Consider the following 12,662-nt stretch of genomic DNA (forward strand, 5'->3'; position numbering starts at 1 on the left):
ACACTACGCTGACAGACACAGCAAACCTTCTTGCCACAGCTCCCATTGATGTGCCATCCTGGATGAGTTGCACTACCTGAGCCACTTGTGTGGGTTGTAGACTCCGTCTCATGCTACCACTAGAGTGAAAGCACCGCCAACATTCAAAAGTGACCAAAACATCAGCCAAAAAGCATAGGAACTGAGAAGTGGTCTGTGGTCACTACCTGCAGAACCACTCCTTTATTGGGGGTGCCTATAATTTCCACCTGTTGTCTATTCCATTTGCACAACAGCATGTGAAATTGATTGTCAATCAATGTTGCTTCCTAAGTGGACAGTTTGATTTCACAGAAGTGTGAATGACTTGGAGTTACATTGTGTTGTTTGTGTTCCCTGTATTTTTTTGAGCAGTGTGTGTAATATAAATATTGCAGTAGAGTAGCCCATTGTACTCTTTTATCATGTAACCATGATACTTTAATTTATTTTAAGCTATGCATAATATTTTGCTCTTTCTTTTGATTATTGATTAACAGAATAGACACTTTGTTTAGTAAGTTTTTTCAGGATTTCTTCATCTTTGACCAATTAGCAACTGTTTGCTTTCCCAAAGAAATCTGCTTGACATTGAATGTTTGTTTCTAAAGGTCCTGTTTGTTGTTATTATAATCTATATAATAAGCGAGAAAGCTTGTCTGTCTGTCTGTTTGTCCTTTATGCACGTCAGAGTTTTGGACCTAGCTTCACCAAATTTGGCGTGGTGGTGGCGCTTGCTGTGAATCAGGGCGTCTTTTTTTCTTTTTTTATGGAGTGGCCTCCTGGCCCCCCGCATTGCTGTGGGTTGCTAATGCAAGCGGCCAGGATGATGGTCGCGATGGTCAAGACCATCGGGCTTGCGACGAGACCCTTGTGGTAGGGTCTTGTGGCCGCAAGCCCCAGAGAGCTTTCGGCTCAAACAGAGCCGAAAGCTCTCCCACTGACATCACTTGTGATGTCAGTGGGGCCGCCCCCAGACGGTAGGCGTTCTCATGGGAACGCCTCCGTCTGGACAGTCACCCCCCTGGCCCGCCCACCAAAGAGGGTGTGCTGTCACTCAACATCGACAGCACGCCCCCTTTGGTGCGAGACCCGGAGCGACGGATTGCCCGTCGCTATCCGGGTCTCGCGCATGCGCACGACGGAGCCGGCTCCGTCGTGTGCATGCGCTCTGGGCCACCATCGACCCTGTTGCGAGCGCTCTGCGCTTGCGACCAGGTCTGAATCAGGCCCTAAGAACACTGATTTCTGCTCCCAATATTATCTGAATTAGAGAGAAATAAGATCATTCTGTCATCAGATTCCCTTTGAAGAAGTCCTAATCGGATTAAACGAGTTGGGTGCTCTAACTTCTTGCCTCATGAACTATTGTTTAATTTCCTATTCAGATAAGCATATTCTTTTTTAACTATTTATTCCTATTTATTTTATGTATTGTAATTTTGATTATATGTGACCCTATTGTGAGGGACCACTTTTTAGTAATATATTGTAATATATTTTTAGTACCTAGAATTTATTGTGGTTGTTAATCTATGCACTGAACTTTTCACTCGTTTCTACTATTTGCACTCTCATTTTAATAGCATATTACCAATGCTATATTCTTTTTGATTTAAACTGACACCCATATTATTGGGGATTGTGGTTATATCACAGGTTATTCATAGATAATTAGTTAATAAGTGTTGCTTTCTAAAGGTATTCGCTTCACTGGCGCTTTTCCATATACATTCGTAAGCTCATTCTATATTTACCTGTTTCTGGTGACCTCAAATGAGACCTTTCAGGTTCCTCAGATCAAACCGCCCGAATAGTCACTAAAACTGTTGGAAGCCATGTAACTCATGCATTTTAATATTCTAAAAACATTGCGTCAATCTCTTTATTGCTTCAGTTGTTCATTTTACAGTCCCTGTTCTTTATTTTTTTTTACCTTTAAAGCAGATGTTTTTTAAACCCTAGAAATAATGCCTGTTTTGCTAGCAAATTAACTTTTTTGTTGTCGCATGCATTTGTTATTATGAATATACCCCTTACCCCAGCATGCAAGGGTTCAGTACAGACTGCATGATGTTTCAGCTATAAAATTGGCTTCATTGGGTGCATGCTTTCATGTATTAAAATCCAGTATTTTCTTGCTCTTAAATAATTCTTTTCATTTTTTTTTTTTTAGAAATTCAAGCCATGTGCACCAGTAATGGTGAACCAGCTGAAAAGTGTGTCGTAACGTAACATTGGGCAGTAACTTGAAGCAGCCATGAAGTTTTACATTCTGTGGCTGATTTTACATGTAATGTATGCAGCAGAACATGAAGGTGTAGCTAAGCATGCCATCAAGCTGCATCGAGGTAAGGGAGCCACAGCCAGCCAAAGAAAGGAGTGGTTGGTGAATAACTGCCGCAAACTGTCTGGTCTCATTCGCCAGAAGAATGTAGTGCTGAACAAGCTGAAAAATGCGATCAAAGCAGTGGAGAAAAACCCAAGTCTGTCTCCGGAAGAGAAACTCTTTCAAGTGCACACATTTGAAATCTTCCAGAAGGAATTGAATGAGAGTGAAAACTCTGTGTTTCAGGCAGTTCATGGGCTGCGCAGAGCTTTGCAGGGAGATTACAAAGATGTCGTGAACATGAAGGAAAGCAGCAGGCAGAGGCTGGAAGCTTTAAGAGAAGCTGCCATCAAGGTTGGTGTCTTTTTTTTTTTTTATTTGGAGTAACATTCCATGTACATCCTAGTAAAATAAATCAAGGTACTAATTAAGTCATCTGTGCTCAGGTATGGCAAGCCTTATAACAAGGACTGTTAGTGTGCCTTGGAAACTGAGGTCATTTCGATAATTGTAACAGCCTGCAGTAAAATCCTGCTAAAAACTTGAACAAGCAGTTCATAATGTGTAAAAGGTCCGGATTCAATTAGCTGCTGTTAATTACTGTGGGCTAAGTGATCTGCAGGGCCTATTCAATTATAGCGGTCAACCCTGCAGGCTGTAATTTAAGGGATTGGTATGAAATACCTGCTCAAATCCCGGCAGGTGGAGATCCCGACACCGGCTAGTAAGTACCCTAACCCTCCCCCCCCCCCCCCCAACCCAACCCTAACCACCTCGGGAGTTTTAGGGTTAGGCACCCCTAAGTCCCCCATGGGAGTGCATAAACCCAACCCCCTTTCCACACCCTTAACCTCCCCAGGGGGTGCCTAACCCTAACCTGCCCCCTGGGGAGCCTAACCCTCCCCCCTAGGGGTGCCTAACCTTCCACCCCCAAAACAACCCCGCTACACTCCCTAAACATAACTTTCTCCTGTTGGGATATAGACCAGCGGCATTTAATCCGCCAGTCTATAAACTACATCCTGTAATCAACATCGATTTCTGTTCGAGCCTGAGAAGGTTCCAACAGAAATCTACGTTAAATGTCCTGATTGCGGGTGCCTCGAACGTGTTAATCCTTAGCTCCGGGAACTTATACCGGATTCCATAGGTTAACGCGCGCTAGTGGGTAATTCACCACAAGGAAAAGGGGCTGTAATTGTATGTCCCTGGGCGTTAAAGCCCAAGGCTACCACCCTTTTCCCGAAGCAGTTAATTGCCGGATCTAATTGAATATGGCTGTAAGTGTTAAGCTGGGTATCCATTAGCAGTCTGTGAAACGACTGCACAATTACGACATTGTAATCGTGCAGTCGTTTCACAGTCTGTGCTGTGCCTACACTGGAGACGACTTCGGTTTTAAGATCTCTACCCAATATATTTCCCATCCACAGCTTAAATGAACAAGGGCAGCCTGATATAATGTAGTATGTTCTTCATCACAACATGGTAAAACTTTGTCATTTGTTTTGGTGTGTTTCAGCAACTGATTTGCTCTGTAATATATTTATTATTATTATTTATTTTACCATATAACCATTAAACTTTTGCAATATTTATATATGAAGACTAATCCCATTTGTTTCTAGGAAGAAAAGGAATACGTAGAACTTCTAGCAGCGGAAAAACATCAGGTTGAGGCCCTGAAGAACATGCAGCACCAGAATAAAAGCCTCTCTATGCTCGATGAGATCCTTGAAGATGTCCGGAAAGCTGCTGATAGGCTAGAGGAGGAAATAGAAGACCACGCGTTTGATGACAACAAGTCTGTAAGCATTGCATTAATACAAACCTTGAGTATAATGTGTTTCATGTGAATAAAAAGTGGAAGGAAGTTGTGTAACAAGCTGGAAGACGGCATTAGTTTTTAATAACTTCAACATTCAATATTGAGGGGATATTAGGATGATAACTGACTACCTACATGTATGGCCAGCTTTATATGTGATTGGCTGCTGTAAATGATTGTAGGTTCATGCTGTTTTCTCAGTTAGTAAATGAACATGCTTATAGCCAGACCTCGAATAACTCCGCATAATGACTCCGCATACTGTAAAAACAAGGCTGTTTAACTAAAAGCACTGTCTAAAGTTATTGTATATACTATTATAATGGAATATGACCTAATATATTAACTTAGGTTTAGTTTAACTTAAAGTACAGTATGGTTGCTCCCAGGCTCGTATTCTTCCATAAATCCTAGTCCTGTTGCTGCTGGAAGAGGGCATAGCATAGCACATAGGGGTCTTGCTGGATTTATACTCTCCCGGGTGTACCCAGTCACATAGAACCCTTTTCTTTTATTTTCCTTTTTTTTGTTTGCATAAGCCGCAAAGTAGTAAAACAATAAAACACCATATAAGGACATGGAGACAGCTGCTTTTTAAGTTTTTAAAACCAGCATTAACTGAATATGATATCGGTTACAGCTGCTATTTTGCATAGTGCTATAATTCTGTAGGTATTACCCATCTGAATTAGTTTTGCCTTTGGAAGTATGCTTAAATTTACTTATCTACTTATTCCTTTTAGGGTATCCTGGAAAAATTCTTTGCTTTTTTTTTTGTTACAGATGTGTCTTCACACACTATTGCCTCAGTCGCGCCAAACAGCCCTTCACGGCACCACGTCCCAATGCGACTCTGCTTGCGTCTAGTGCCTTTTTCACATTTTTTTGACCATAATTGTCTATCTGTATATAAAGTGCTACGATGCAGCGGCCACGCCATGTACTGTTGTGCTTCGTCTGTAGATTTGTACATAGATTTAAACTAGTTCCTGTGCAGTTAAAGTCGCAGCCTGGCGTTTTTGGTAAAAATTGCATAGTGTCTGCAATGCGAATAAAATGCAAATTGAAAGAAAAAGTTGCTATGCTGCACCGCGCACTGGCGCCTGAGGTATTGAGGCTAGGTATATGAGGACACATCTGTATGCTGGCATAATTTATGTACCTGGGCAATTCCAAGGTCGCAGACTAACTTTCAGAGAACAAGAAAACAAATGAACTCTGCGCACTGGACTGTAGGTCTAATGTGTATGGCGAGCTGCTGAAAAACAGGGTGTGTTGACCCTTAAATAAATAATATATAAATGCCAAGTTATTCAGCGCTCAACCTATGTAGACAATATGTGATGTCTCCCCTTGTGTGTGGGTACGGGGTATCGTAATACAATCAAGTATAATGAAACAATGGGAGTAGTTTAAAAACCTTTACTTATTGGTGCTCTTACAATACACAATGGTGGTTGCGTCAGGTGGAATTGCTCACAACAATAATGAACAGAGATAAGTAATCAAGAAAATAATAGAATGAAAGTGCTGTTACTTGCATATATAGATGTCATAAACTATAGTCACTAATCAGCACTCTGATGTTTACTGAGACCCTTAGAGCAAACAATGATCGGTGCTCACATATAGGATGTAATGGCAGCGTCCCGCTTGGAATATTGAGCCAATGTTAATGCTGAATGTCAATGAGCTGGATGTTGCGTAATAATAATGGTGAGCTGACTGATAGATACTTGCTTGATCTTCTGCCGGGGTAGGAGAAGAACCACTCAGTCTAACAGTGCAGGAGCTCCGGACTGGGTTTGTGCAGGCTGATCCTCGAGTGAGTGATGGGTTTAATGAAGGACCTTACCCTGCACTCTGGATGCTGAGCCTTGCAGTCCCTTGTCCTCGAGTGAGTGATAGGTCTAATGAAAGACCTTACCCTGCACTCCGGATGCTGAGCCTTGCAGTCCCTTGTCCTCGAGTGAGTGATAGGTCTAATGAAAGACCTTACCCTGCACTCCGGATGCTGAGCCTTGCAGTCCCTTGTCAAAGGAGGGGAATGGCTGGATGTGGCCGTTCCCGATCACCAATACGTAAAGGTTTTTAAACTACTCCCATTGTTTAATTATACTTAATTGTATTACGATACCCAGTACCCACACACAAGGGGATACATCACATGTTGCTTACATAGGTTAAGCGCTGAATAACTTGGCATTTATATATAACTTTCACAGTACACATTTTGATCTTAATAATCTAGTCTTAAATTTTCAGGGATAAAACTGAAAGCGGTATGAGTTGGTACTCCAAAAGATGTAGTGTAGGATGAAACCAAATGCATTAGTTCCAAATGAATATATTGTATGTTCCGGACCATTAAAGTTTTGGTGGCAGACTAACACACAAAAGACATCAACATTTATAGTGACGCAATTTAATTAAGTCTGTGAACTAAGCATTACAATTGAAGTAATTTTAATTCTATGATACACAGTACATGTTAGAGGTCATGTCAATGTGTTTTTTTTTTATAAATTTTATTTAATTTGTAGACTTATTTGACAAAAAAGTATGGTCGTGGGCTAACAAATAAAAATCTATTTCAAAAGTATATTAAAACAGCATATTAACATTGTAATGTATGCCATGGAGGATTGAAAAGAAAAGAAAATGATCTGCTGACACAGCGATTACAAACTTGAGTAAAGCTCTATCTGCAAAAAAAAAAAAAAGCATGTACACTTGAGTAGAGCTAGCATTACAAGCAAATATCTGCATGAGCTTATGCAAATATTGTTGAAATATGGAATGCTCTGCTGCTGCCTCAATGAATGTTCCATAACTGTAGCATTCTCCTTTTACCTATATAAAATATACAAACTGGAATGAAACCAGGTTCTTGCTAGAAGAGCCGGAGCTGCATTCATGCAAGTTCATGGCTGGAATCTCTGGACACATTAGCAGACACTGGTAGCAAACTGTAGAATACTGGTGGGCAAGCCACCTGAACCAAGGCAACCTCACAGAGTAAGGACGGCCAGCCGTGGAGAGACCAGATAAGTAACATGGCACATGGGAAACTTGGTATCGCTTTAACCCCTGCTACTGAATGTGTGTAAGTGCTGCTTGTGCCTGTCACCAGGACCCCATACAAAAAAATACTGCCTGACCTATCTATACCAAAGACAGGAAAAGAGGAGGAGCTGAATTATATACTGTCTAAGGCATTTGATCTAGCCTGTCACTATGTGAAAAAAGTTGAAAGAGGATCGTGCTACAGAACAGACTTCCTGTTCTCCAGGGAGGCTTCATGCTCTCTCCCAAAATGGCTGCCGTGATCACTACTGTGCATGTGCAGGGGGCCATCTTGTCTGTACATGGTGGGAGATAGAGCTCTCCTATGAGAGACCAGGTTAATACCTGCATATAAAGCTGTTCCAGATCCCTGCACCACAACCCGTTTACAGGATACGCTCAGCCGTTACTATACTTCAATAAATGAACACCACCGGTTAAGTAACTGGGCTATTCATAGTGTGCGTCATCCGCTGGTGTGTGCCTACATAGCTCTGCAGTAACAACACCTGCACACACATCATTTCCAATCCTTAAATCTTCATAATCAAGTGAAATCTTTTTATAGGTTATGCTGAATTCATAAAACCTACCAAAAAAATCAATAAAGTTGTGTAATAATACTAGTTATTCTACAAACGTGTTAGTCCGCGACCATAAATATTACTGAATGTGCCCACTTTTGAGTTGTTTCAAATATACCCGATTATTGGCCCATGTATGTAGTAAGAAAATTCTGAGTTCCAATTTCCTAATCCATAATAACTTATAAAAATAAAAAAAAAATATTAACATGGCCGTTGACTAACTTTTGGCACCATGGGTAGTTAAAAAAAAAGTATACATAACAATTTCAACTCCAAAAGTCTTAAAACAACATCCTAGCCTTGTTTACATTGGTAGCCATCTTGAAATTACAAAGCATCATGGTTGTGCATCTTGTGAGGAAATATGAATGTTTGAATATTCATGACATTTATTACATTGAAATACAATAGAACAGAAAGAGGTTGTCTGTTACTCAGGGCGCACTAAATTAATTTAAAACTTAACTTTTATTACTTCATTCATATTAAATAAACAGAATAAGCAGCAAAATAATTAAAAGAAACAGAATGTTTCTAGACTATAGACGAACATATATTGTGTTGACTTCACAAATAAAAAGTGTTTATTAAAACAAGTTGTCCCGCTGTGTGTATTACACAAGTATGGTTATAATTATACTGTGTACGATGGTTTTGAGGGATATGTGGGTTAAATCCTGTTTATTTCTCTATATATTGTAACATAAACCTCTTCCACAGTATCCCAATCGTATCAGCATATTGGTAACATTTGTTGCTGAATGGATTTTATGAAACAGGCTGTCTATACTTGCTCTAAATATGACAGACTCGTCTAGTAAATATAGTATTATGTCTGTCACATATACTGTGTGCAGATTCACTCCATTTGATCTAGAAAAAAGTGCTGTCATCTCTCATAATTCAACAATATAATGATATTACAAATTATAGGGCGCAGAGATCATTTATAGTTTTAAATTATATTAGTGCACCTTGAGTAAAAGACAACCTCTTTCTGTTCTACTGTACCCCCATTACTAATAACATATCATAATTTAGATATATTAATAAATAGGATCATTTGGGGTTTTCTGTGTAATTCATTCATTTGCAGCAATCTTTTCTCTTTTCTTTGTGATTTATTACATTGAAACAGGCCAAGCAAATGACATTATTAAAATACTTATAACATTCATGAAATTAATATGTGATAAAAAGGAGACCAGTTTAGAAAACTAGAATAAATTAATTGCCTTTCCAAAAAATATATAACACTTCTGCATTCCATAAAAAATTTTATGTTGCAATTTTGTCCACCTTAATGTGGAATTGCCCATCTATTTTACTGCTTAGAAGATTGTTACAGAGGCATTAGTAAGATGGAATCATGAGTTAATAGGAGTGGCTGTTTAATATTGGTTATCACCCTATGCTTTTGCCTACACATAGTGGGAATAACCTTTTCTGGCTCACACAGCAAGATAGGAGGCTTTTATGATGTCTGTACTCCATGCACTAATATTGCTTGTGCATGCTGCCTACCACAGATTCCGGCAGATGTTGGGAGACATGTTAGGGATTGGAACTGCAGCGCACATGTGTAGCTCATTTCCAAACAGCGTTAGCTTGTGTGACTTGGTGAGCGATTGTCCATGTATTTGTGAGGTTTACTGTCTAAGATATCCTATTACATTAATTATAGAATATAGCTGTCTTTTAAAAAGTCCTATTTTTACTTGTATAGCTTGCTTTTTAATGAAGGAACTCTTTAAATAGTATATTTCAACCAAGTATCCTAATTTCAAATTAACTTTGGTTGATATTTGTAACAGGTTCGTGGTGTAAATGTTGAGGCAGTCCTGCGAGTAGAGGAAGATGAAGTAAAACGAAATAATTCCAATCTCCAAGTAGAGGATGACTTGGGACTCAGCATGCTTATTGACTCTCAAAATAACCAGTACATACTGACCAAGCCCAGAGATTCCACCATACCCCGTGCTGACCACCACTTCATTAAGGTACGTCCGTCTACTGCATGCCTAGCCAACCTGTGGCTCTCTGGTTGTTGTGAAACTACAAGTCCCAGCATGCTTTACAAGCTGTTCGGTGGGTGGGTATACTGGGACTGGTAGTTTCACAACAGCTGGAGAATCACAGGTTGGCCAGGCCCGGTCTACTGCATATCAGCCTGATGTTGTTACTGTACATTATTTTTATTGAAACTTGGCAGGTAAACTACAAAATAGTCTATAGTATTACTTTTAGGTATTATTTGAAACACTATTGCAGGGGCGGCCAACTAGTCAGAGGCAAATAGCCCCCAAAATATTGGTAGGTATGTCAAAGAGCCGAGATGATGCACGCACCGAAGGCGCACATGCAAAAAGGTGCATGGCCTTGTGCCAGCTAGGCCAAGCCACTGGTATGATGTTTGTAGGAGCATGTAAAAGAGCAAGCACACAATCACCGTGGAGGTAACTATTAAAGGGAAAGAAAAAGCCAGAACAATATAAGAAAAATGGAAAAAAACAGATCCACATAAAATACACAGAAAAAGCCACATCCACAAAATATACATAGAAAAAAAACAGATTCACATAATACAATCCAGCCCCCCATGTGTCACTCCAGTCCCACTCGTGTCACTTCAGCAGCTTCTAATGTGTCACTATAGCCCCCCATGTGTCACTACAGAAACCCCCCATGTGTCACTTCAGCAGACCCTCATGTGTCACTCCAGCCCACCATTTGTCATTTCAGCAGACCCTCATGTGCCACTCAAGCCCCCCCCCTCTTTTCCTGGGCCACTCCAGTCCATCCACCTTCCCCCACACTCGCTCTCATTCTACGGGCCACTCCAGAACCCTCATATGTCACAACTAAAATGGAAAAATTAAAAACGCAGCTCTTACCTTGTTGTGGACTGTCTGTGTCACGCAGGTAGGCTCTGACGTCTGCGACCGTATCTCCCTTGTGGCTGCAGCTTCAGTCACAAGTTGAGCTCCGCCTCCTGTTTGCGGTGTGACGTCACCACGTCGCCCATACATGCCTCCGGAGCGGAGTAGACTGCTGCAACAAAGGACGAGTCTCCTCTGTACAGCTGCGCGCCTATCAGAGGAGGCAGTCAGTGTCATTCAGGGGAGCCGCATCAGAACAATGGAAGAGCCGCATCTGGCCCAACCGCCACAGGTTGGCCATCGCTATACTATAGTTTATATGTATGATGTTTGCATGCATTTGCTCTGTATATGCTGATTTTCTCATGCGTTCCATAAAACATTTGTTGATATTGCATGAATTTTAATTCCGTAAAGGTACATAGATTTAACATAATATAATAAAGATTAATGAATCTTCACTAATACATGCATGTGTTCTCTAGGATATTGTGACTATTGTTATGCTGTCTTTGCCTTGTGGATGGGCATGTACTATGATAGGACTACCAACTATGTTTGGGTATATCATCTGTGGCGTTCTTTTAGGACCATCTGGATTAAACAGCATCAAGGTAATGTTTTGTTTTTAATAAAATGCCTGTTTTACAATGATTCCCTTTTTTATTTTTTGCCATTGGTGGTTTCAAGTTTTCCGCTACTACAATGCCACCAACAAAGCAGGAATTGGCACAAATTGAGTTCTTTAATCATAGCAGGCTTTGAAAGGGATTGTCCCCCTCCCTATTAATATAAAATTATCCTTCTGACAAGTTTACATTTCAAGCAGAGTTAGTTATTGTCACTGCCTTTAGATATAGCAAGACAACTGCTGTATAACTAAATCATTTATTATAAGTATTAAACTTTATTTTTAGAGCGCCACAAGTGGTCCTCGGCAGCGTACAAAATAATAAGGCAGTACAGGGTTATACAGTACTGTAAAATGCAGTGGACAACCTATAGCACTACAAATATCAACACAGCCACTGATGCAAGGGGTGCAACGGAAATATTGAGAGTAAAAAATAGTCCCAAGTTTACTGAAACAAACCTGTATTGACTGTAGGCTCTCCCCTTTAACCTTATGCTCATGCCATATTTTGGAGGCTTTCCTCACAGTATCCCTTATGTTACTGTCAAATATGGATGTCTGACATGCATGATAAAGCAGGATTTCCCACTCAAAATGTTAAGAGCATAAATAGTAACATATCCAGACACCATCATGTGAATATATTGTTCAATGACTCAAACCTTCAATAAAGTGCACTTATTTTTGTATCTGTTAAAACGTTAGAAATTGTAGATTAAAGTATGATTAGTTATTTTGAGAACCTAGCAGGTACAAGGATGAAAAAGTACGTTTTCATTTTTCCCTTTATAATAGACTTAAAAGGAATACAGATAATCACTGCACAAAACAAAACAAAAAAACATAGATAATTGATATAGGTAGATTAAAACATTCAAATTGTAATTTCTAGCAAAACTGAAAGTGGGTTAGCATCTCCTGGGGTTTAGTTGTTACACCAACCCCTGGCAGCAGAAAGTTTTCACCCTTAAGAATGCAGATGTGTTCACTCTGAAAATATAGACCATCCATCCTGGATGTGCATAGAGCCTTTAAGTATCTTGTATATGCCTAAGGTGCAATGATTACTATGGCTGCCTCAGTATCTATCTCAAAAAGAGAATACATTCATGCCATTAGGCTCAAGTAGTAGGATTATTTGTTTAACTTCCTTAGAAATTTTTTTTTTCACTATTCTGGCTTAAAGAAGTATTCCCTTGAGTGAATTATGCAAGAAATACTAAAGAGACAAGCATCAGGATGGGGGGAGTGAGAGATTTTTATTTTCATTTTTTAATAATGTCAGAACTTTATGTAGTACCTTACAAAATGACAAGCTATG

The 12,662-nt window shown here is 39.9% G+C and overlaps 1 protein-coding gene across 3 annotated transcripts in view; it reads left to right on the forward strand.

Annotated features, from left to right (window-relative positions):
* SLC9D1 (solute carrier family 9 member D1) overlaps window positions 1-12,662 on the forward strand; it is a 48,230-nt gene that overhangs the window by 3,109 nt on the left and 32,459 nt on the right. For 2 of the 3 annotated variants that reach the window (XM_088458648.1, XM_088458658.1), the window contains exons 2-5: window positions 2,195-2,701; window positions 3,976-4,155; window positions 9,643-9,828; window positions 11,193-11,321. In XM_088458648.1, coding sequence (XP_088314774.1) covers window positions 2,279-2,701; window positions 3,976-4,155; window positions 9,643-9,828; window positions 11,193-11,321 — 918 coding nt within the window. In that variant the 5' untranslated portion in view covers window positions 2,195-2,278. The remainder of the gene's footprint in view (window positions 1-2,194; window positions 2,702-3,975; window positions 4,156-9,642; window positions 9,829-11,192; window positions 11,322-12,662) is intronic. The other variant, XM_088458666.1, reaches the window with a different exon arrangement.

Source organism: Taudactylus pleione, unplaced genomic scaffold, assembly GCF_031769625.1.
Source record: "Taudactylus pleione unplaced genomic scaffold, aTauple2 ptg000041l, whole genome shotgun sequence".
Classification (NCBI taxonomy): Eukaryota; Metazoa; Chordata; class Amphibia; order Anura; family Myobatrachidae; genus Taudactylus; species Taudactylus pleione.